Raw genomic sequence first — 26,297 nt, forward strand, 5'->3', positions numbered from 1 at the left:
GGCAGCCCCCTGCATCTGCCCCCCACTCCTGCTCCGCATATGAGCAAGCGGCGGTGTCCATGGTATAGTCCATGGTATAGTCTTAGTGCCCGTGTTTCCCCGGCAGTCTCTCTACCAATTTTGGAGAGGGTTACAATCACCTTTATTCTTCCATAAGCACCTAAACGGTTATTCATAAGTGTAAGTGAATCCGAAATCTCCTTCGGGAAGGATGAGGCTTCCGCAATGTTCCTGTTCAAAGTAGAATGGGTACGTTTTCCCAGTGTTATCCAATCTCACTGAGTGGGTAGTCCTACAATAACTGTGACCCCTCGACTCCTCAGCGAAAACCTGGTATGCGTTGCACCGGCTGCCTTTTTATACTCCAGCTGTGATCAGCGGCAGCTGGATGCAATCATCACATGCCAATGTCCATTGGCTTGTTTAATTTTTATCATACATAAATCTATCATACATAAATATATTACCCTTTCTGCATATTATATTCCAATAAGTATTTTATGGATCAAGTATATATATACCATTATGTACCATTATGGATTCTGCTGTTACATGTGTAATTTTGCTCCAGTTGCAGCTCAGATTTATTTTAAGGGATTATATTATTCATTATTCTTTTTATATTATTATTATCATTAATGTTCTTGTTGTTAATTTAAATGTTTACTTCAGTGTTGCTTTATTGTATTACCTACCAAATTTGATATTTACATATTAATAACTGTTATCTGTTTTTTCTATGTATTCTCTTATAATCAATGATAACCAGGTCAATGATAATCATGTATTCAATGAAATTCAGTTACTTTGTTTACATACATATATACATTATGAATTATACGGTATTTTTACCACTATTTTTGCATCAGAACCACATCCACAACATGTAAAAAAAAATAAGTAAGAAAAAAAAAGGATATTACAAATCCCATTTATAGGTTGAATTGCCAGGAAACACTACTCTAAATCCCTGATTATCTTTTAATAGACTTAGACAACAATATCCTAGTTACTTGTTTACATGTATTCATATGTAATAATAGGCATGATACTGGTTCATAAAATATAATTTTGAACTGTCAGAAGCCTGATGTTATATAGAAGGTGAATGTTATCATGTGTATGATGTAACCATGATACCATATTTATGATTGTACTGCCTTGATGTAACAGCAGTCCAGCAAGTTTGGTTGGAATGGTTTGGGGACCAGTTTTTTGCCCGTTTTTCCATCATGCATGCCTCTGTTTTTGTGTATCGCTGAAGGTCTGACTCTGTCCTACTTTAAATACATATGCTTGCACTGCACCATAACTATAAGCTGCATAACTGGTTGTTTTTTGTTTGTTTGTTTAATAAAAACAATGAAACTAAGCATTTTTTCCCCGTCTCTTTTTAAACCTACTAAAAATATTTAATTAACTGAAAGTTAACTAAACATTCAAAGAGATTCCCTCAAAACGTATTGATTTTCCCTCATGCTGTTTAAAACCTTTGACTTTCCTTCTTCTGTGTAAAATATAAAATATATTCATTTAATAATGAATTAAATATTCATATTATTCTATGAAAGTAAATAAAACGTTATATTAATATTAAAATACAATTGGAATTATTGCATGCAAATATTAATGTTTAGTTTAACACAGCCAACTGAGATAGTTTTCACTGGTGTCAAAAAACAGCAAATTTTTGTGCTTGGCAATGTGCAGAAGATGTAAAAATGGAGCAGGTAAAGGGCAGGTGTTTTAAATAGGTTTTACAGAGAGAAGCTGAAAGAGGGGGTTGAGGGGGCAGCAACATCACCCGAGTGTGATAAACACCAGCTACTGCTGCAGGGAAAATTGCTACACAGGCAAAAGTGAAGGTAATTCGTGCATGCAAATATAGATATATCAAAGTGGCAAAATCTGCCAGACCACAACAACAAGACTTCTTGAAGTTCAAAATCATACAAATCAGGTGGTCTGATAATTTGCAAACAGATAAGCACTGTAGTCATTCATGCAGTTAAACAAAGTTGTGAATTTCTTGATCAGTACTCAGAAAATTAGTTGTTGTTGTTTTATGTTTTTAATGCATTGCTACTACAGTGATTAAAAAAAAAAACACTTCAGCTGATCAATCTTGCCTCAGTTACAGTAATTAGATACACAAATGTCTATTTCTGTTTTTTTCTTTTTTTTCTGTCCTCAAATATTTATTTATTATTATCAATATTGTTAATTTACTGTCATTTCATTCAGGAATTGTCAAGTCAAATGAATCGTAAGAAAAGTCTTACCGTGTTACCTATTTTGATTCTTATATGCTACATTTGGAAAAACATTTGTAGCATTCTTATATGCTACATTTGGCAGGTGTTATGTGTACAGATTTTAGTAATCTCACATTATGTGTTTTAATTTTGTTTTTAATTTTTACATTTATTTTTCTCATCAAGTGTAGTATCTACTGTTTTCTTCAGGGTTATGCATTCCAACTTCCTTCCCCTTGATAACACATCTAAAGTCAACATACAAGAATAGATTTAGAAGAAGATGCTTGAATGTTGCCGTTTGTTTGAGAAAGAATTGTATTTTTCTATTTCCTTTTTCCTTTCAAGGAATTTCTAATTAATTAAGTTACTGCCATTTTTCATGAGCAATCAGAAATGTGACTCACATAGGTGTTAAATGGGTATATTACAATATAAATTATCTTAAGAACAAACATTTGTACTGAGATACAGTTGAAGGTTAGGCTATGATGTGACAAAACTGTCTTGCAAAACAGAAGACATTGCATTGTAGATTGTGTATTATTTATCTATTGTCAGATAAGACATTTTATAGCTTATTACTTTAAATCCATTTTCTGTCAGAATGTTATTTTTAAAGGTTTTTTTTTTTTTATAACTATATTGTCAACTGACAAACATTTAAAAGAAGAAAAATGTAAATGCAGAAAATAATGTTTAAGTGTCAGATCAGGTACAAGTTGTTCCTTAAGGATAAATAATATTGTAAACTAGACTGAAATAAATGTACACAGACATTATGTAAATAGAGTGAGTTAAAAAGATTCAGATGCATGCATTCAAATTATAGCATGATAACATGACTGCTTTACTTACCCAGTTACGAAAGAAAAATCTTAACTCTTAAATTCAGACAAATTCTCCTCTGCTGTCAGGCCTCAGCATCACTGTTCACTGTCCACTTATCATACAGTTGTAGAAAAAGAGGGAGGATGAGAGAAACAAAGGTAGGAAGGGCTGCATCCTCCTGCAGACACTCTTGTACAGTAGTTGTTCCCGGGACGATAAAGGTCTGAAGAACTGCAGCATTGTACTTTAATGCAGAGTGAGTGAGAGAGAGAAAGAGAGCCTGAGAGTGAAACACGTAGAGGGAGATTCTAAGGTCACCGTTAAGCACTTGAAATGCAGAGACTCTCTCCATCACTACCTCTTCGGCTCGATTTCTCCCTTCTCCTGCTGTCCTCCACACCTCTTCTCCTCTTCCTCCACCCCTCCCCTCCATTCCTCTCTGCCTTTCCCTTCTGGCTAAGTTTTGCAACATCACGCTCCCCTCGCTGGCGCAGTCCAGGGGAGTCCAGCCTCTACGCAATTACTGTTTGTTTTTCATTTAACAACATTTCATGCATTCCAAAACTTGCATATGATACGTTTGATGCATGTTTGTGACTTCCAAATGAAATCCATCCATGTCAAGGTCATGTTGATGAAATATTCTTCTCTTTTCCTTTACTATTACATGGTCCATCTCAGTCCAAAGCCATTGACTGTGTCTCTTGCTCCAAACTATCCCAAACTTGTGTTCCTCCATTCTTCATTTCCATCCTCCATCTCTCTCCTCCTCTCTCTTGTTCGTAATTGTTCTATATAGTAGATTGCATTATGGGAATTGTTCTCTCTTTCTCTCTCACTCCAACCTTGCACACATATGCTGTGATATGGACTCCCAAGGTCACATTGTGACCACAGGGGGTTGATATCAAGTGCTATCCTATAAATCACAATGGCCTACACAGGACGACATTCTGTCAGTCAGATATCTCTGTGTGTGTGAAAGAGATAGATATAGAGAGAGAGAGAAAGAGAGAGAGAGGGTTAATGTCTCTGTTTGGATGAGATGTCTGTGAAACAGCTGCTATCTGTTTTTGGTAACACATCTGCATCACGATGGCGCTGTTCATCAGAAAATGGTCCCCACGATCAGGCCTAACGATTTCATTACAGTCATCAGAAACAATACATATACTTACCTTTTCCAAACAATAATATAAAAAAACCTATATGTACACCTACTATATAGTGTGTGAAAAACAGTATGTCAGATATGCAGTGGTAAGTGAGAAATTCTAGAATAACCTAAAGATTTTTAGCTATGCCATAATTTGACAGGTGAGTCATACCTGTTTTGTTGTTTTCTAGATAGGCCACATATGTCTTGAATGGCCAAAGTGATTGACTAACCAAGTATCATAGTCTATGAAACCTTGACCACAAGGGTCCCAGAACACTTACCTGTGTATTAGGCTTTCCTTTTTAACAGCTGCACTGCTGACTCATCTGCCGTTCAATCCAATCATTACAATTCTGGGCAGATGAGACAAATAATCAAATAATCCATGGCATTGAACGTTTCAGATTGCTTAGACTCACAAAGCCAGGCTTTTTAACAAAATAAAGTCTATTCCACTTTGCAGAGGAAGTTCTGGACAAGAACCATCAACTACAATAGGAAGACTTCTGAATGACAAGTGAAGCTACCAACCACAGGTCATTATGCTTTATGCAACCTTTAACAATGGCTAAAAAGAAATTGAATAAGTGCCTAATATTTCACAGATATAACTCAAACCATTGAGCAATATAAAGTTTTGCTCCTAAATATCTAGAATACTTGATACCTAGCGACTAAAGCATTTGTATCTTTCAAAGATTTGATGACACCAAAATTACAAACATTTAAGTATTTTTATAACATAATGTGCATGGACGCATGGATAATAGTCCATCATATTCATAAATTACATTTTGCATTGAATCTAACGCAATATCATGGGGGCCAGGATATAAATAGTGTCATAGAGAGAGGCAATGTTTGAGCAAACAGGCAGTCATTTGTTAACAAACCTAAAATGGCCACTATGGAAAACAGACTGTCTGGATGCATTACTACAGAAAATAAAACGGCATCATAAATTATGCACAAGATACATTTGCTATCCTGAATTAGCTCAGCTGGGATACTACAGGACTCACAAGCCTCCATTACTTCATTTATCATACATATTTAGTATTTTAGTCAAACTAGGTGGTGTTTGATCCAGCTTCTCTTCTCTTCCTTGAACCATAATCATTGATCCAGTCATGCATTGTAGGGTGGTTTGCGGTTGGTTTTACTAAAACCTGGCAAAGCTCCAAATAGAGAAACAGACTGAAGTAGATAATAATTAATAAGTATTTGTCCTATATAGCAATAAGATTCAATGCTTGTGTCCTGCTTCTCAGATGTCTTCTCAAATGTTTCTCCATGGGGGAAAAAATAAATCTCTACAGACTTTCAAAGGAGGTCTCAAGAATGTTTCAAACTATGCTCAGATTTGCCAAGATACCAAAGATTATCTGGGCAATGTTTTCACTGGTAATATGTTCACGGGTATTCCATTTCTATTCATTTATTTAGAAATGTTATTTAATATTATAACTGAAATAGTGTTAATAAAATGAGAATCAAATGTTTTATTCACAAACATAATAATAATGATAACAACAATTACACTGTATTTAAGTCTAAATATATTTACAGTGCACAGAATATTTAAGCAGTATTTTTTATCTTTCTTTCCTTTCAAAAAAAATTGTAAATATCTCATAATTACAAAGTCTGACTGTGATTTAAGTCACACAGTTGTTTTAAAAGCACTTGTATTTTTTTTTTACTTTTATTTGAAAAAATATTAAATCCCTTTACTTTTCCTACAGTAAGAAAGACTTACATTTTTGCATTTAGCAGACACTTTTATCCGAAGCAAATTATAGTGCAATTTTTTTTTAAAGTAGATTGTGATCCAAAGCTAATTTTACCAGTATGTGTGTTCCCTGGGAAACGAACCTGCAACCTTTTGTGTTGTTAATGCAATGCTCTACCACTGAGCCACAGGAACTTAAATGCTTAAAATACAACATGAAAGTGAAAACTTAAATATATGCAATTATATATAACAGATAAATATAAAAGGAATTTATTACATGGACATTTTGGACCCCACATTTTAAATCATGTTTAATTTCTGACCTTGCTCCTGAGATGTGAAAGAGCAACCCCTGAGCAATGAAATATATAATAATAATTTATGGGGATAACTTGGAAAGAAAAAGAAGGGAAGGCAAAACACAGAAGGCAGCAGTAAATGTAAAATAATGAGAACAGAACAAACTGAACTGAAAAAAAATAATCCAACTGATACTGAAACAGATATGGGCAGAAAGAAAGAATCCTATGCTCACAGACACAGGCAATAAACAGACACACTGAAGGTTTTATGATCTCCACAGATGTGATTAGTCTAAAAGACAGCACCAACAACATACACTCATCCCCACCTCATACTCTCTCCCACCCTCCCTTTTTTCTCTCTGTCTTTCTATCTCTCCCTCTCACTCATTCTGTGCCTCTGCAGTGGCTCATTCTCTCCAGGACTGGCTACAGACATCCCCCCCACAACCCCTCCTCTGGCCATTCATCCCAGCATGCGGCACCTATTCAGGGGTAAGACCAACAGTCTCTTCCCCAGACTGAAAGTTGAGCGCTGCAGCTGCTGCTGAATGCTGTTTCCTGCGTCTACAACCACGGTGAGTGAAAAAGAGTAACAGCTTGACACTGCCGGAAGCTGAGAACCACTGATCTGAAGATCAAGCAACGAATCAAGTGCTGCCTCCGTATTTCTTGCTCTCTAGTTCCCTCTTCCTCCCTTACCGGGAAACACTGCAAAGGGGGATCAAGGACAGGGAGATACTCCGTAAGACTTCCCCAGCTGAAAGTCTTGTCTTTCTGTTTTGATTTCGTGCCGTGTCCCGTGTGGCCCCTCCCACCCAAAACGTACTGTAGAGGACTCAAGCAGGGACAGACAGGCACAAGTGGGCAGACGGGCTGACATGGAGTTGCAAGCTAAACGATCATTCTTGCACAGGTGTGTGTGGTCTGGCGATGTAGTCCACGCTGGTCTGGTCATCACACTTCTGATTGGTAAGTCTCTTGTAATCATTCCCTGTACTATACCTGCCTTGTCCCTGTCTCTAGCTGTTGACTCCTGAGCCCACCGTCCTACGCTTTCCTAGTGGGCGGCTCAAAAATGCTGCAGTTTTTGCATGGCTTGCACAAGTCGAGAGGACCAAACAAGCTGGGTTATACTTGTTGCTGTTTGTGGAGGTCGATTTTTTGAAACATCCCAAGTTTCTAAGTCTCGAAAAGCTACAGACTAGAAGGATCAGGATCCTTCTCCTGCCTCTTGTCCGAGAGTAATAGAGGGTGGGAAGAAAAAAATAAGTAACATGTCGGTACTTGGTACATATCAAGAGACATTTTAAACTGGCCGATATTGATGGTGATCATAAGTCACACTTGTGCAGTTTGGTCTATCAAAGTTCATATTTAACATTTTCATCTCTAACGCTTTAAAATGACTAATATTCTCTGGTGATTAGCCTTTGCTTTTCAGTTACCTGCCAGCAGTGTATGTCTATTGAACTCTTAAAAATCGGGGCGTAACCAAAAGTGAGTTTGAGGGGGAACACGGCCTCCCCAATTTTCATATTAGCGGCCAGATGATAAGGGTTTTTCAATGACTGATTCTTGTACTTCTTGTACATATAGTACCCCAAATCTTGAACAATTTGGTTACATCCATGACAAAACCTTTATTTCTCTTTACTGCGCTTACTTCTTACATCAAAATCTGATGATCTCACTGTAAAAGACATTCACTTTACCTCAGCTGCAGGATGTTTGTGGGACGTGTGCATTTCTGCTTTAGAGTGTCTTTATGATGTATTGCGTTGTGCGAGTCTTTAATAACTGCACAACAGTATGCTGAGCTGACTGAATTTTACCAATGAATTACATTAATTCTTATGAGCAGGTGAGGCTGATTCTTCCAAACAAATCCCCCTTCCCTTTTTTCCTTTACTGCTTGTAAAGGTGAATTAAAGGCCGTTAAACTAGGTAATTTTTCTACTCTCTATCAATCATAGCATGAACTCAGATGGTTAATATGCATCCACTGCAGCATTCCCAGTGGACTCGGGGAGTTATGATGTATTTTTATATGTTCTTGGCACATCCTTCAGGTTATGAGAAGTAAGGAGCAAAGTAAGGGGCCACTTAGGGATGAATCAACATCCTGACAAACAACATAGTTTTACTGGAGGTTTACAATTTGTCCTGTCGGTGTGCCTGCAGTTGATAGAATGTAAAGTTAATTGCAATATAAACAACCCATATAGCCCATATAATTCATATATTATCAGAGTTAATCAGATCCATGTCTGTAAGAAGGAAAAAACACATTGTTTAAAAGCCTATAGTATGTATCACAAAACACTTATGGGACCAAATAATTGATACTTCACTAGTTCTTTAATAGAAGAGGATTTACTCACTTGTCAAGGTGAAAAAAAAAAAAAAGCTTTGACAATGATTATGCGCTGAGACTTTTTGGTGGCAGGGGAATACGCAGAGGCATGGAATATCTTGAAAGACATAGAAGTGTAATTGTGAAAATGGCTCTTAAAACAATTCTGTAAGTACAATACAGATTTCTCATAGTACCAAATAGACATTGCTTGTATTAACTAATAGTTGTAATTAAATTAAATTTCAACACCCTTTGTCCTGTGCAGTCTATAGGAAAATAAACAAGTGAATAAGAGTAAGGCTCTATAAATAGTCAGAGAGCACACGTGTGTAATGTCATGGCATGCAGAGCGTGTAAAGAGTAGTTATGATATCTCTTCTACCGTCACTAGTTCCTCACACCTCAGAGTGATTAGGACAATCATGATTAGGAGCTCACGTCTGGAACCCTGAGCAGAACTTTTATCATCACTGAAAATTAGCAGCATTACTAAATGACAGTAAATGACCCACTTGAATACGAGGAACGTATCTTACTTATTGGTAGTGGCTCTCAGTGTTGCCAACTTCGTAACAGCTGCTAGATTTAGTGACCTTTAATACCCCTTTTAGCAACTTTTTTTAGCTTCTTCCCTTAGAAGAGAATATAATATGAAGGCTGTGCTGTGCATTTAATAAATGTATGAGATACAAACAAGTCAGGCAATGCTATGTTTATAAATCAGAATTTTAGCAGTGCATAAATGCAGCTTGGAAGTTACAGTCATAATGAGTTGCATTTCAGTCACTATTTCATACTTATGTCTTATGCATCACACTTATGTAAATGAAAACAGCTTTATTGGGAATGCAGATGTATTCAAATATGGTATGTGAGCACAAGTGTAAAGAGCTGACTCTATGCAGAATGCAATTATAGAATGATGACGTGAACATGAACATGCTAATTAGCACATGACATCATCTAGCACCATTTGTATTTTTTTTAGCAGGTTTGGCTGCTTTTCAATGAACATCTGTTGCAATCAATTCTTGAACTTTTTACTTATGCTCGCAGATTTTGTGTGGAGATTCTCTCAACACTTTGTAATCAAATTTTACTTGCATGACTACAAAATAGCAGCCCTATGATCACCAGCTGGACTGACTGGCCTTAAAGAGACTTTGGTTTAATCCAACAGTAAGAGCTGCCGGCTGAGAAGTATATTCATGAAATGCCGATGTCATAGGCTGTTCTGAACCAGACATGGAGTCCTGTTACAGAGAGTAGATATAGTTAGACATCACTTTCCACTCTCTTCCTCTCACTCAGCTTCTCTTTCTTTCGTTCGTTCTTTCTTTCTCCATTCCCCATTTGTTCTGTTAAGTAGCAATATGAACATAATACCACTGCACATTAGGGTTTGTGGTATGTATTATGGATATTGATTCTCTATAAGGGGTGGAAGGTGAGGTATATACATTTTTAAATGCACACTTTTTTTTTTTTAAGTTACAGCTAACAAAACTTCCTTTTTTGTTGTTGTAATGCATTTCTGGGTAAAAATATCCATTACTGATCAACCCAAAATCAATTCCTAAACTACAACAATCAATATTTATATTTCTCTTTTAAACTTTTAATTTCTCATTTTAGAATAAATAAGATTTTTTTTAATTATATTGTTTTGTAAAATATAAAATGTTAACACTTTCAACAACCACATTTAAGTAATTTGATATTTTTAGTAACAATTTTTAATCATACATATTTTTAATTTCATATTATATATTTTAATTATCAAAATATCAAAATATAATTATACAATGCTAATATATACTAAACCAGTGTTGTTATTGTTATTATTATACTATTGTAGTACTTTTCTATTTTAGTTTTAGTAATATTATGTGTTCTTGTCATTTTAAATCTATACATATATTTAATATTTCTATTTAAGGCTTAGTTTCAGTAGCTTAGAAGACAAAGTAGTTATCATTTATGTTTCACATATTTAAGATTTTCATTCGTTTTTCCTATAATTCCCACAATGAGAACAAATGAGTACATTGTTGAAATACAATTATTTAATACATTTTATGAATGTAGTAGCATATACTTAATAATTTAATACTTAAAGATAATTTGGTCCTGGACATTAAAATAAATGTTTGTTTGTTTGTTTTCAAAAAGTTTTCATTGACTTATGATTTATAATTTCAGAGTTTAACAACTGGCAAACCTGAGCACAGACTGAGACACTAAAATGCCAGTGTGACGTGAATTTACCGAGGTCTCAAGAGAGTAATATGGGAAGCAGAAGAAGAATCTAAAAAGAATCTAGAAAATATCTAGAATAATTAATTTGGATAAGACATCTCATTGTTCAGTCTTTCATATGGGAATCTACATGACTAAATACTTGAATAATAATAAAAATCAACAACAATAATAATAATAATAATAATAATAATAATAATAATAATAAAAACCATAAACAAGCTGGACCATCTCTTTGCAAGTCATCCATCAATAAATATGGAAACCACTTGACAAAATGGCTTGTGGTAATATGATCAGAACGTCGAGCTCCCCATCTCACTGCAATGCTGGAGTCAGTACATTAATTGAAAAAAAAAGGGCTGGTGCATTACTGTAAGCCTTAGTTCCTCCCTCTTTTCCTGCAGACACCACTCAGGGTCTCTCAGAGGGAATTAGGGCCAATGGAAAGAAATGGGGTGAATGAAGGTAAAGAGAGAAGAAAAACAGTTGGAGAACAAGTGGAGGTATCCTAGAAAGAAGAAAGACAAGCAGTGATAGTGATGGTTCCTGCCAAAGAGTAAAATTATAATTTAGTCATTTAAAAGATAATGAATGCAGAGCTACAAAAACATCTAATTTTACACTTACATTTATACAGTACATCTACACTTTCATAATCATATATAACTAAAAATATATACTGTGTGTGTGTGTGTAACAAGTCATGGTAACATTGCTATTACATATATATATATATATATTTTTTAAGTATTAATATAAGTCATGGTAACATTCCATTTTGACATTACTTAAAGTCACCAAAATAATTCAACTAATTTAAACTTTCATTAATTTTAATATTAAGTTGAAATTTGATTTGATCAGCCAATTTGCGTCACGATAAGGGGTTTTGTCTTTGTTCTCTCCGGACTCCATTTCTCATAAATCCCTGCCTAAGAACTCATTATTGCACCACACCTGTTTCCTATCAGGGACACTATAAAGGTTGCACACATCCACACACACTTTACTTGCCTTGACTTCTTGTTTTTGACCTTGGACTGTTTATTGGATTACTCTTTTGTCTAGCCTTGGATTGTACCTGTTTGATGGTGTTTGACCTTGCCTGTTTCGACCATGCTCTTGTTAAATAAAATCTGCGTCTGGATCCTCAACTCTGTTGTCACGCCTCCCACGTTACAGAATATTCAGTCAGACCCAGATCCAGCAGCTTTATGAGTGCATCCATAACAGCAAAGATGAATCCAGCAGCACAAATTAATTGCCTCAGTCAAGGAGATCTGCCCATCGAGGACTATGTAATGGACTTTGTTGAGCTGGCCCATTTGACCAACTTGGACATGCCAACATGCCATGGCATGAACCTCACTGGACTTTGGAATCTTATATTGATCTAGCCTCACAATTAAGTGGTTCTCAATTTACTGTGGGTGTTGGGGAGAAGGAACACCGCACTCCAGCGGCATCTTCCACTCCAGAGTCTCTTACCAAGATGACTGCCATTCCAGAGAATGTTTAACACCACACCACCACTGATTTGCTAGAGGCGGCAGCACTGGCTACAAAATCTTTGTTTGAGGTGGTGGCTTACACTGCAGAACCTTCCGAGGTAGCGGTGTCTGCTGCTGTGCTCCCAGAGGACATGGTATCCACTACAGTCTCTTCCGAGACTCTTCTCTTGCCTCAGTTCCTTGAGCAGTGGTGGCGCCCAGTGATAATCTCAGTGAACTGTCTTTTCCGGTCGAGAAGGCTATTATTGAACTCTCTGATTGTCCAGTCACAGCTATGGAGACTGAATGTGATTTCTCTGCCTGTCCTGTAATGGCTATGGAGGTTGTATTTGAACTCTCTGATTGTCCAGTCACGGCAATGGAGACCGTCTCAGAACTCTCTGCCTGCTCTACAATGCTGAATAGTCACTATATTGAACTTGTTTTCACAACCAACCTCCCTCTCCCTCCTCCTCCTCCTCCTGTACCTGTCATGCTGTTTGTTCTGTCTCCACTTTTGTCGGTCTGTCCCTCAGGTCATCCTTTGATGACAGACAGCCTCCAGCTGCACCAAGCTTGGAGGATCCCAGATTTTAGTCCTTGGCCTTCGAGACCGGGACTCCACTTCGGTCCATCAACCCTTTAGTGTCACCCTGGGTCAAAGCTCCCTCATCTCCATTGTGGCCCATCGGTCCACTGGCTTCGGCAGGCTTCCTTGTTCCTCAGGCTCCACCTTGGTCATTCATCAACCTGCCCTCGTCTCAGGACTACAATCCTCTGGCTTCACCTTGTCTCTCCATCCCTCCGGCTCCATTGGGCTCCTCTCTCCCTCTGGCTCCACCTTGGTCCTTGGTCACTCCAGCTCCACCGCGGCCTTCTGGAACCCCACCTTCGCCTCGGTCGCCAGAGTCGTCGGTTCCACATTGGATGGCCTTCCGAACCCTCATTGTCACCCTGGGTCTTCGGCTCTCCATCTTTGCCTTGGGGCCCCGTCCACCTGCTCCTTTTCTGTCGGTCGGACCCGTGAAACCTCCTGTTATACTCCCTTCATGGTCCATCTCTCCATCAACTCCACCGTGGACTGTGAGTTCTTCTCTAAATTATATATATTGGAGCATCTGGAATCTGCTCTTAGTGGGGGGGGGGGCTCTGTCACAATAAGGGGTTTTGTCTTTGTTCTCTCTGGACTCCATTTCCCATAAACTCCTGCCTAGGAACTCATTATTGTACCACACCTGTTTCCTATCAGGGTCACTAAAACACAGAGCAGTGAACACACACAGAGCAGTGAACACACACAAACCATGAACACACACCCGGAGCAATGGGCAGCCATTTATGCTGCAGCGCCCGGGGAGCAGTTAGGGGTTCAGTGCCTTGCTCAAGGGCACCTAAATAGTGCTATTGCCAGCCTGAGACTCAAACCCACAACCATAGGGTTAGGAGTCAAACTCTCTAACCACTAGACCACGACTTCCCCAAGCTTACTTTTAAGCTGAAGTAGGTGGACATTTTATGTATGCATTTATTACAGTGTGTAAAGTATTAATCACCATATAACTAACAATATAAATATAATTAGTGTGCTATTTAATACATGCTTTTTGCCTTATTGTGGGATAATGAGTTTGCTGTTTTGTGTTCAGGTGGGTTGGAGTATTAGCATTTAATATTATCATAAAATGAAGGCACCAGAATAATACCATCTCATAAGATGTAATAATAGATACTGTAGAAGCCACCACTCAGAGTTCCAGACAGTTTAAAGACCTGGCTTGAAAAACTAGATGGTAAATCAGACTTTTTGCCACATGCTGACCTCACCGGAGGGTAAAAGTGAACTCATGCTTAAATAGCCCCCTCAGCAAGAAAGAGGTTTGAGTTGAATCATTTACTGACATCCAGCTTTGTAACTCAGGGGGGAGTCTGGTCTGATGACAGATTTCATTATTTGTCATTTTATGAAAAGACACTGTGTTGTCTGTAATACCTGAGTCTCTTGCAAAGAATCATGCAAGCTTCTATCAACCTTGACAGTAACTGCAGGACATATTGGTCTATATGGAACATCTGTTCCACAGTCAAAGAGTATCTAGATCTTTCACCTCCTTCTGTCATTTTCCCACATTCCCATCCGTTTCATTCATTCCAGGTAAATGTGAAAAATCCATATGTAAGCTGCAATATGGAGAATTGGGGGGGGGGGCAATTAAATTGTATCTGTTGTTTTAAATGCATTTAAATGATTATATACCTCTCTATTGTGTAGTAGGTAAAAAAAGCAAAACAACTAAAGTTACACTTAAAGTAATTTACAACAAATATTGTTGTAAATATAATAATGTGCCAATAAAACATTTAAAGGTGATTTAAAGTGCTGTTTCTCTGGCATTTTCAAACACATAAATATAACCTTGTGGCTTGGCTTGAAATCCAATTGTAAACATCTTTTACTGTACCAATTATTATGGCCCTTGTATTTCCTATTTGAGCCAATGCAGACGAATTAAATTATTTCAGGACTAGTCTTGCATAACCAGACCTCCAGACTGTCAACAGAAGGTCTGGGAACCTTGGCCGCTTTGAATGACAAAGGGCCGTCAGGCTGACAGGTAAAACAACCAATGGGCAAAACTCCCCATGCCTGTAAAGCAGGAAGAGCAGCAAGTCAAACCCCCCTGGGGTACAGAACAGATCCAGTATATGCATACATAATTATAATTCACAATTTACGTGAGTTGTAGATAATACAAAATACATGATAGAGAATGATTGCAATATAGTGAACTGTACTGTATACAAAGAAAAGAGAGGGAGAAAAAAATCTGATTAGATTACATGTTCAGTTAGGTGGAGTTGGGGTTGTAGGAAGGAGTTGATTTGCGAGCAGCAATATGATAGATGAGTAGGGTTGGGTATCGAGAATCGAGTATCGAGTGGAACCGGGACTAGCTTTGCGATTTTCCCGGTATCGTTCAAAAGTTTTAATTTCGATTCCTAGTTTCGATTCCTAAAGCTTAAAAGAAAGAGAAAAAAAAGTTTCGATTCACAGTCCGCCCGGCGCCGACCGGAAGAAGAAACCGCTGAACACCAACGAAGAAGCGTCCACCGGAAGTTTTGGTATAACGAGCGATCGAACATGGACTGCGTGCGTCGGCGGTTCAAAGTGTGGCTTCACTTTTCGAAACAAAACGAAATCTCGGCAAAATGCAACATTTGCAGCAAGATTGTTTCATGCATAGGAGGGTGCACGTCAAACATGATAAAGCACCTCCGATGTCATGGAGTGCAAGTAAATGTGTGCCCTGTATTTGACGCGCTGCGCCGACCGTCCTCCGCTGCCTCTTCCTCTGGCTCCGACCCCCAGCCTGGCACCGCAGTGACTACACTGCAGTCCGAATCTGATAAGTAAAACAATACATACAAAAAATAACATGTCTTGCGCCAACATTGAGGCAGCTAACAAATTAGCCCAAATGGTGGTGGAACCAACAAAAGACTTATCCTTTGTTGTCAAATCTTTCTTTCTCTTATTTATGTGTTCAAGCGTCATCTACTCCGAGCGAACGTGTTTTCTCCACAGCAGGAGATACAATTTGTCCAGAACGCTCACGCATCCTGCCTAAGAAAGCAGATATGATAATTTTCTTGAACAAGAACTTTTTCTGATTTTATACTGTACCTGCTGCTAATCTGGACTTAGTTTTAAAAGTTGTCTCTAATAGTTTATTTTCTATTCTGCACCAGGTTAGCCCATCAGTGGGAGCAAGGTAATGTTTATGTACCTGCAGTATCATACACTGTCATGTGTAAATGTTTGTGAGGTTTTCAAAAATAAAGCTCTCTTGAGGAAAGTGTACCCCTGTGAAAATATATTCATAATTAATAATATTTATATAATATTCAAGTTCATAGATTTGATATTTATATTGTAGTTGAAAACAGCCCTGTGAGAAATTCATAGTAAAGTTAATAAAAAGTAAAAAGTTCATAGAATTCAAATTGATGGAGAAGGTCAGACTATTTTCTTCAGAAAGACAGTTGGTTAGCTAAGCTCTTTTAAAATATCTTAAACTTTTTTTGACTCTGCCTCTTAAAAGAATCGGAATCGAGAATCGTTGGGAACTGGAATCGAAACAAGGAATCGGAATCGGACTCGGAATCGTTCAAATTTAAACGATACCCAACCCTATAGATGAGATGCTGGAGAATGGGAATTTAAATGGACTGCTATTATAAGTGTCCAAACTGGATTGGTACACGTCAGAATCAGCTGATGTGAGCTTGACTGACATAGCCTGCCTGAACTAAATCGATGCTTGGTGACAACTTTGAAACTCCTGAAGCATTTACAATGACATATCAAAAACAAATACCCAAGACGTATCACTGGTATAGTTTTGAATGAAGAAAAATGCAATTGTCAATATGCCCACTCTATTGATGGAAACCCGCCTTCTGAAAAAAAGATGCAATCGTTAATCATAAAGTTAACATGTCACTGCACCTGCCATTAGAAGTCCCGGGGCCAATTCCAAATGGCTTTTTTTGCGCCCCTGAAGGACACTTTGGGAAGGGGACACCATTTGTAGGGACATTCCAAACGAAAGCGAAGTCCAGAAGTCCGCTAGCGAATGGATCATGCGATGGTCACTTCACGGAAGTGATTTCCGTCTGTGATCATTTGATCTTTGGTTAGGAGATATGATGAAGATAACGATAAAGATAACAATGTCATGGTATTAAAGGGTTAGTTCACCCAAAAATGAAAATGTTTTCATTAATTCAATAATTAATCTTCATTTGTGTTCCGAAGATGGACGAAGGTCTTACTGGTTTGAAACGACATGATGGTGAGTAATTAATCACAGAATTTGTTTTTTTGGGTGAACTAACCTTTTAATGTTTAAATCAATGCACAATAATATTCCTGTAAGCGTGCTTCTGCAGCTTTAAATACTTAAACTCTTTAAAGTCTGCTGGATGCTGATTGGTTGCAACGTTTCAGCAGCTGGAAAAAATCTTTCTGAAAATGATGAGAATTCTCATAGAATTAGAATGATTTTTAAAACTTTATATCATCCTTGATGTACACAGCCCTTAATGGTGTACACATAGAGGACATGACTTGGATATGCAAAGTCATAAATTCACTTTTAGGATGTAGGATTATGAATCAACTTAAGTACAATATTTTAGCTAATGCATCACAGATCCACCCAGAGACCAGGCTTTTCTAGCAGTGAACATGAACTCTCTCAATCTGCATTGGTGTTGAAAACACATATGGCATGTCACCTGCGCCAAATGGTCAGAGTAAATATACTGTAAAGGGTGCCTCGATCCACTCTATAAATGAAATAGCACCCCAAGGACAGCTGTGGTCAACTGCCAGCAGACAAAGGCAATAAATAACACAGGCCACTGAGAATTTACTGTTTAACAACAGAGAGATAGAGAGTGGGGGAGATGGGGTTCAGGTATTGTATCAAATTGAGATCGGCTTTTAATTAAATTCCACAGTGACTGAATGAAAACATTGTAGGAATTAATAATTAAGTTGAGGAATTTGTCCAAACACAATGGCAGTGAAAATGATGAAACAGAAATGAGGGTTATGGGTATGAAGGTTAGAGTTTAATTAAAACAGCTTGCAGATTAGATGCACTTAGTCTTATGATGGACACACACAATTAATCTGCTGATTTAGTCATCATTTATTTCACTGAGGTTTCTAACATTGGTATTCCTTGTAAGTCTGCTAAATATATCAATTTAAATGTGCAGAGCGAGGGACCGCTGTTACGGTGCAGAGTCAGAGACGTTTGGATCCAATTGCAGTATTTATTTAAGAGTGGTCAGACAGGCAGAAATCAGGAATGGCGTCAGGGATAACCAGAATCGAAAACAGAAAGAAGCAGCAGCGAATCAGAGTCGGAATACACAATCCAAAGGTCAGACACGGAAGAACAAACACAGGGAAAACACTCGGAAATGCTAGACGGGGCTTAACAAGACTTTGCAGTCTGATGTGTGTGTGTGTGTGTGTGTGTATTAGCTGCAGGTGTGTGTGTAATTAGATGCAGGTGTGTGTGTGTGCAATCAGTCCCAGGAATGAGGCAGGATGGGAAATGGAGTTCTGAATGAGTCCTTAGTGAGTCCTGAATACTTCTGTAATAGGTGCCAACATAGTTGCATTTTTCTCAATTTTTACATTTTCTGCACAAATAAAATTTGCAGGCCTATTAATTTATGTTGTGTCAAGTATGTTGGTCTAAAAGCAGACTACCAATGCACAAGACGCTGCAGTCATTTATTGTTGTTCGAAGAATCTCCAAATCCAGCCATTTCACTAGAAAATCATGCAATCTGGAATTTTGCAAGTGAGAGCGAAAGATTTCCAGACACAGATTTCACAACCAGTGGTGTATAAAGTACCTGAAAGTCATACTCAAGTAAAAGTACATACCTTACCAAAAAATGACTTTTGTTGAAGTTGAAGTCCCAGTTTAAAAAAGTTAATTCACAGCTTGAGTTGCAAGATTGTGTTCAGTTTTTATCTATTTCTTCTTTTTTTTTTTTTTTTTTTTTTTTTTAGGGGTAAGAATAAGAATCACTTCCGGTACTTAGTGTCTGTCATTCTAACATTTCTGGAATCTGCATCAGAAAAAGCATTTAGATTTACACAGTTCATGTAGGCTCTCAGAGAGGACATGGATTTATATAAACTTCAGATACAGATGCATAAAAAGGCCCAATGTTTTGTTTTTAACATAACACGTTGAATACTGACATTTGAAATAATTAAAAAAATGGAAAAAAAAAATCGATTTGTGAAATTAAATCATTTGGTGACAGTAGGTGACAGCAAGTGAGATTCAACCGATTCCTTCAAACGGCTGGTTCATTCAGGAACAAAGCATTTTACCTTGTTAATGAGTGAATCACTGATTCATTTATTCAACTGATTCGTTCAAAATAGCTGATTCATTCAATAAGTTAACACCTTCCATTGGTCAGAGAAGCAAAATACTGCTGTGATCTTTGTTTGGAACTAAACTGGATAAAACATTCTACAAATATGGTAGTAGCATGATAAAACATGTTAGGAATGCCTAAGTAAAATACTATTTTTGGTATGGCACATTTCAATCAGATCAGAATATAAAGTTGACCAAATTACATAGAATGGCCTCAAAAAAATGAAAGAAACATCTCTGAATAGAGGAGTATATGGGAGAAAAGGAGAGGACAATGATCATGTCAGTTGTCCATCTGACAGCATCTTTTGTGCATCAGTTAAGCATGCAGGATGTGTATATGTCAATGTGATGACAGGCTCAAAAATCAACTCTGAGCTTTAGATTGGCCTCATCAATGAATAATTGCCCTATAATGGCTGTTCCTCCATCTTCCATGAGAGAAGCTAAAGGGATCAATAGCCAGAAAGCAGGAGACAGGAGGCATGCATGGTCTTGCTAAAGAAGCTGTTATCTTGCTTGAACCCTGCTCTTAACAGTCAGCATTATCTATAGTGCTGTACAAGGATAATTGATCATAACCTGCTTGTCTTAAGTTTGACTGTCTCAAAACTTCTTTACATAATTAAAGAAGAATTCAGAAATGTTTTAGAGAGAAACCATTGCATATCGCACCACAGAGATGTCAAGTCAACTGCACTTGAAAACTACACTAAACACAAAAAGTAATAACATCACAGAATATATTGGCGTATGAACACATGATCAGATTCACTGTGAAATTAATTACTGGATGCATTTATAAATAGTCCTTCCCACAGTGGCTCTTAGACACATGCTACAAATACCAGAGCTTAGGTCAGAAAACAACTCTGTATGTCATACTGAATGGCTCTTTTTGTCATATTTTAAGAAGGTAACACGTCTGTGAACTTTTATGCATCATGGCACATTAGAACATAGGGTAAAATACAAATAGCCTATGTCAAGTGGGGTTAATTTTTAATATTTAAATGTTCTAGTATTTATTTTCATGCAAGTACTTACTTTTTTAGACACTAGTTTCTATTTGGTTAGGTACTAGTACTTATTCTTAGCTACTAGCTACTAATTCATTAGCTAGTGCTTATTCTACTTCTAGTATCCTTTTTGAAAATATAAGTATTTGTTCCAATAGTGAATAACTTTTAATTATACTTTACTTGTTAAGAAAATGTTTAACTATTACTTATCTCATTTTTCAGTTACTAGTAAATTTTTAGACCAAGGATATCCTGCGCCTATTAGATACTAGTATTTTATTTATTAATTTATTTAATTAATTTACATTTCTACTCAGAATGTAAATAATACGGTGAATATTAATGAACCATCATGAAGCTGTTGGCTGGAGATAAGATGGATTATAGTGCTGCTAGTCAAAACTATTGAAATACAGCCTGAAATAGTCTACAGGGAAAATAAGTTCAAATGTATGTCAATTGTTTTGTTAATCAATGCTCTGTAGATAAGACTAACACTCAATTATTCAGGTATTTCATGTATTGCATATGATCCATGTGTGTATTTGGGAACATAACACTTTATTATAATGAAAACATATTTTTTTCAGTAATTTAAATTTTTGTTCTTTTTTTTCTGTTAGTCATTGTACAAGTGACCTCTGGTGGCAGGATGATGAAACTATGCTAATACACACACATAAACTGTGTGTGTGTGTATATATATATATATATATATATATATATATATATATATATATATATATATATATATATAAACACTGATTAACAGTAAATGTCTGACTAGAGTAAATTATTATAAAATAATGCTCTTTAATCTTGTAAATTCCTGGCAGCTTTTTTACAGTTTACCATTGAAATATAGAACTAGTTTCTAATAAACAGCATCTATTTTATTACTATACCTAAAGAATAAGCACTAGTAGCTAATGAATCAGTACTAGTAGATAATGGAATAGATGCTATTATCTAAAAATAAGTACTTGTAGCATGAAAATAGATACTAATAGTTTTTAAACATTAAAAGTTAAACGGATTGCCGTAAATAGCCTCTGTTATGTTCCTTGTGTCTGTCATAAATGCTCTCTTTTCAGTGTTTGGAGAATAGGCTGGTCACACAGTCAAAAGTCCTGTTTTGAGAATATTTCTCTCAGTTCTTTTGTAAAAGAAAACAAAATAGTTGTTGATAAGACACTGAGCAATGCAACAAGTGCGATGCAACCAAAGACTGCCTCCTCTCTCTGTCTTTATCAGTCTCCTGAGATTTAAAGGAATACTCCACCTTAAAATGAAAATTCTGTCATTAATCACTTACCTATATGTCGTTCCAAACCCGTAAAAGCTATTTTTGTCTTCGGAACACAATTTAAGATATTTTAGATGAAAACTTGGAGGCTTGAAACTGTCCCATAGATTGCAAAGTCGCTTACAAAAAGTATTCCTGTTGCTTCATATAACATAGATTGCACATCTGATGGCAGATGGAGTACTCTGATGAAGACTATTCATACCTATCATGGACCTTGACACTGTTATTTAATTGGAAGTATATGGGACAGTCTCAAACCTCCAGGTTTTCATCCAAAATATCTTAAATTGTGTTTAAATTGTGTTTCATTTTGGGGTGACCCTTTAAACTCCCTTTTATAGCCATGAGTAAAAGATAAGCAAAATTTTACAATGAACTGAATCAATACAATATATATATATATATATATATATATATATATATATATATATATATATATATATATATATATATATATATATATATATATATATATATGTATGATAATATAAAATACTTTTTTTCAAAAGCTGCATTTATTTGATCATTTGATCAATAATAAAACATTATTACAATTTAGAATAGCTATTTCTATTTTATTATATTATGAAATGTAATTAATCCCTGTCATGGCAAAGCTGAAATTTTACTTCAGAAATCATTATAATATGATGATCAAATAAATAAAATGATTTATTTATTCATTTTTAGGATTCTTTTATTAATAGAAAGTACATTATACAGGATATCCGAGTATTGGTTGCTCAATGCATTGTGAATACTGAGTATTTGGATATTATACTCATTTGGCAAACTGCTTTATAATCCATAGTAAGGATGTACACAAACACACACACACACACACACACACACACACAAACACACACACACCCAGAGAAGTACTATCAACCATACAAATGTCTCTCAGTCACTATTTATTGTTCTTGTTAGGAAGTCTTTGCTGGCTTGATAATTGGTGCTCATTTCTTCCATTTCTCTCAGGAGTGTGGTACGCTCAGGCATTGGAGGTGAATACAGGGAAGGTCCATTCCATAGAAGTGATGAATGGAAGTTCAGTACTCTTACCCTGCACTTATGCCAGCTGCATTGGCATTCAAAACCTTTACTTCAACTGGCAGTTCAAGGACAATGGGACATTGGTTAAGGTGAGAGATTTAGACAGTTCATGCAAACAAAAGGTGTGGATTAATTGTCCAAATACTCTCTGATGACACTGTCTATCATCCTTTCCCTCAGCTCTGTGAGGCCATCATCCCAGCAGAAGGAATAGAACCTAACGTCGTGAAAATCTATCATGAGCGGGTGGATTATGTTGGCTCTAGCAAAAAGAATAACATCTCCATCTTACTGCATAACGTCACCTTTGAGGACCAGGGAGATTACATCTGCTTCGCACGTAACCCCAAAGAGAAGGAACGCAATCATAGTGCAGTTTTCACTCTTTTTGTGGTGGACGAATGTGAGTCTCCATTGGTGTTTTTTTTTTTTTTTCATTATTTTTGATGTTTACCCACTCAGATCTTCTCAATATGTTACTGTCTTCGCAGTGAAAGAGGTGGACAACACATTGACCATCATCATTGTGTCCGTGCTTGGCGGGGTCATAGGTCTGATCATTCTCATCATGGTGGTGAAAGCTGTAGTCCTCGCTGTTCTAAACAAGGTCCAGGAGAAGAAGTAAGTATCCTGTGCAAAAACTTTACATTAATGTTACATAAACTTTACATTAATAAACTTTACACTAACTTCCCATAGTTTTTTGACTAGATAAAAAAAAACGAATGAATAAATGTTAACCTGCCCTTATTTTCTAATTAGATATTTGGTAGATATTTAGCTACAAGATATTATATGTTAAACACATTATATTTTGAGAGTCAGAGTCATCCTCAGTTCTCCGTAAATGGTGGTATATGCGCTGCACACTAAAGCCCCTTTCACACTGCCATTCCGGACAATACAAGGGTACAATTGTTCCAGGTCCACCGTGCAGTGTGAAAGGGGCTTAACAGAAGAGATCCACCAGGGTCCAGTGCTTGTCTGGTGTCTCTGACATGGTGACTGTTATAAATCACATGTGAGACCAGAGCGAAGGTCAATAAATATCGTTCTGTAATTTTGAGTGAATGTCAATAACAAGGCATTCTGGGTAATGGTAAAAAGTGGTAAAAGGGGTCATCCATCCCAGCACAACAGTTCCCTATTTCCTCTTTCTGATTCATTGTGACTTAAAGGGATAGTTCACCCAAAAAAATGAATTTTACTGCATACCCTCAAGTCATCCTAGGTGTATATGACTTTCTTCTTTCAGACAAATACAATCAGAGTTATATTAAAAAGTGTCCTGGCTCTTCCAAGGTTTATAATGGCAATGCATAGTTGTTGATATTCAGTAGTCCAACAGAAGTCCAATAAAGTGCATCCATCAATCATAAAAAAGTATTGCACATGGCTCTGTGCTAACCCTAACCATCTCACATGCATTCATATGTAATGCTCACATATAACGTTCACATATATACGTAAGCTCCATTGAGAAGTGATGAAGTGAGGAGAGGAGAGAGCAAAACAAAACACCAGTCACTAATTAGAAGTACAAAACGAGGATTTAGATATGAGGTCATAGAGAAGACACCTTGGGATGCTCATCTTCCATTCTCTATAGTCAACATAATTGAACCAGCTGTGAATGACACAATTTAAACCAGGACAATTTGCAAGAACACCAGTATATATGACCACATCCTACTGTATGTCCATATGAAAATATTTGAAATCAAGTATATTTCTAAGAACTTGGCATAAATGTTTTAAACACAATTTTTGAAATATGTTTCTCTTTTTTTTTGCTTTTGTTTGTTTGTTTTGTCAACCACACTCATATTTGTCATTGATCCTACAATGTCATTTTCCTCTTTCTTATAGTAAAGACTGCCTTGTGACCTCTTCAAGGAATGACAATACAGAAAATGGTCTCCAGGGATCCAAAGCAGACAGCAAACCGAAACCAAAAGCGTGAAAAGATCATGTGTGTCATAACAATGGACAGTTTTATTATCTTTATGAGAAAAAAAAAATACTGCTATGTGGAAATATATATTTTAGATCCTAAAATCACACACACCCTTTGCTAGATTGAAACGGCATAAAAATATTCAAATAGCAGATGATAGCAGATTCTTTGGTGTGCTTGGATTCTGTTCTTGTCTGTGAGACACAGCACACACACACACACACACTGCCTTCTTCACAAACTGCCATATCCTTTAAATTGCTCAACGGCACAAGACCCACATAAGAAAATGTTTGCGATAAACCTCCAGTGCAACTTTACACATCTTCACACTGCATTCCAAAATATCCTGAGGTAAAATCTCTAAATCAGAAGCAAAACTAACTTTGAAACACCTTTCTGGGAAAAGACTAAACAAGTTACATATAGAAACCATGGGTGCCTCTTTAAATTGGAATATGTTTACCACAAATTCAAGCAGCTAACTGTGTCTGATTATTAACCTCTCTCATTAATTTTACAGTTGATTTGGAGGTCATAAAGAACAGGATGCATCTCCACTTGAAGGCCAGAAACACCCTTGATGTAATAGCACCTCTTGTGGCAATGCTGATAATACAACACAAACTTGCAGTACAATATGAATTACACGTTTCGTGTTTGAAAATTAGGTTGTGTAGAGTATTTTCCATTTCTAAAAGTGATATCTAAAAAAAAAAAAAAAAAATTTAGATAAGGGGTATATCCAGCATGGTTTATTAAATGTATTTACTTTTCAGCTTTTTTTTTCTGCTTTAGATAAAACACAGGTGCCTGTAAACGCTTCAAGCTCCACATGCTATATAAATAAATTAAACAATGCTCACATAAAAATGCAAAAAAAAAACTACCAAAAAAAATCCTTAGATACAATATATAAAGACAATCCCCAGAAACCATCTCCCTGTAGAAAATGAATGATCTTTTGATGCTGCTTTCCAATAAACCAATAAATTTTCCTTATGCATGTGAACGATTTTATACAGTTCATCTAGTGTACTATGTATCAATTTCAACCGACTCGTGTTCTCCTGTCTCTTCTCACATGACTGATCAATCTGTGCTTGTGGTAAACAATGTTATCCTCACTAGTTAATCTTGCATTAGCATAAACCTCTCAAATCACATATAACTAGCATTAGCATAAACCTCTCAAATCACATATAACTAGCATTAGCAGAAACCTCTTAAATCACATATAACTAGCATTAGCATAAACCTCTTAAATCACATAACTAGCATTAGCATAAACCTCTCAAATCTTCTCATAGATCAGATGATCTTGATGCTAATTGGAGAAAACACACAGATGGCAGATTTTGATTGTTAAACGTTCTGGAACTCTGAAGTGAACTCTGTTGATCAAAACAAGCCAACTTTCCAAATGTTTCAGTAGTTATTTAAGATTCAAGTACCAAACAAAACTGCTTCTGCCATCATGTTTCGTTCATCTTTCTCTTCCCTATTGTATTGGAAACCCCATAAATGCACAACGTGTGTTCATATCCATATCTTATTTAAGTATAAATATATTGACAAAT

The 26,297-nt window shown here is 36.6% G+C and overlaps 1 protein-coding gene across 1 annotated transcript; it reads left to right on the forward strand.

Annotated features, from left to right (window-relative positions):
- The first annotated feature begins 6,683 nt into the window (after positions 1-6,683).
- On the forward strand, positions 6,684-25,056 carry LOC132122915 (sodium channel subunit beta-4-like). The gene is made up of 5 exons (XM_059533415.1): positions 6,684-7,254; positions 22,686-22,849; positions 22,941-23,163; positions 23,252-23,381; positions 24,630-25,056. Exons 1-5 carry the CDS (start codon positions 7,164-7,166, stop codon positions 24,721-24,723), a joined length of 702 nt encoding a protein of 233 aa, XP_059389398.1. The 5' UTR covers positions 6,684-7,163; the 3' UTR covers positions 24,724-25,056.
- The last annotated feature ends 1,241 nt before the right edge of the window (positions 25,057-26,297 follow it).

Source organism: Carassius carassius, chromosome 41, assembly GCF_963082965.1.
Source record: "Carassius carassius chromosome 41, fCarCar2.1, whole genome shotgun sequence".
Classification (NCBI taxonomy): Eukaryota; Metazoa; Chordata; class Actinopteri; order Cypriniformes; family Cyprinidae; genus Carassius; species Carassius carassius.

Excerpts from the sequence above, each read along its gene's own strand:
- LOC132122915 (XM_059533415.1), top strand. The coding sequence starts at position 7,164 with ATGGAGTTGCAAGCTAAACGATCATTCTTGCACAGGTGTGTGTGGTCT. Across the intron at positions 22,850-22,940 it reads ACAATGGGACATTGGTTAAG|CTCTGTGAGGCCATCATCCC; the intron begins GTGAGAGATTTA and ends CCTTTCCCTCAG. Across the intron at positions 23,164-23,251 it reads TCTTTTTGTGGTGGACGAAT|TGAAAGAGGTGGACAACACA; the intron begins GTGAGTCTCCAT and ends CTGTCTTCGCAG.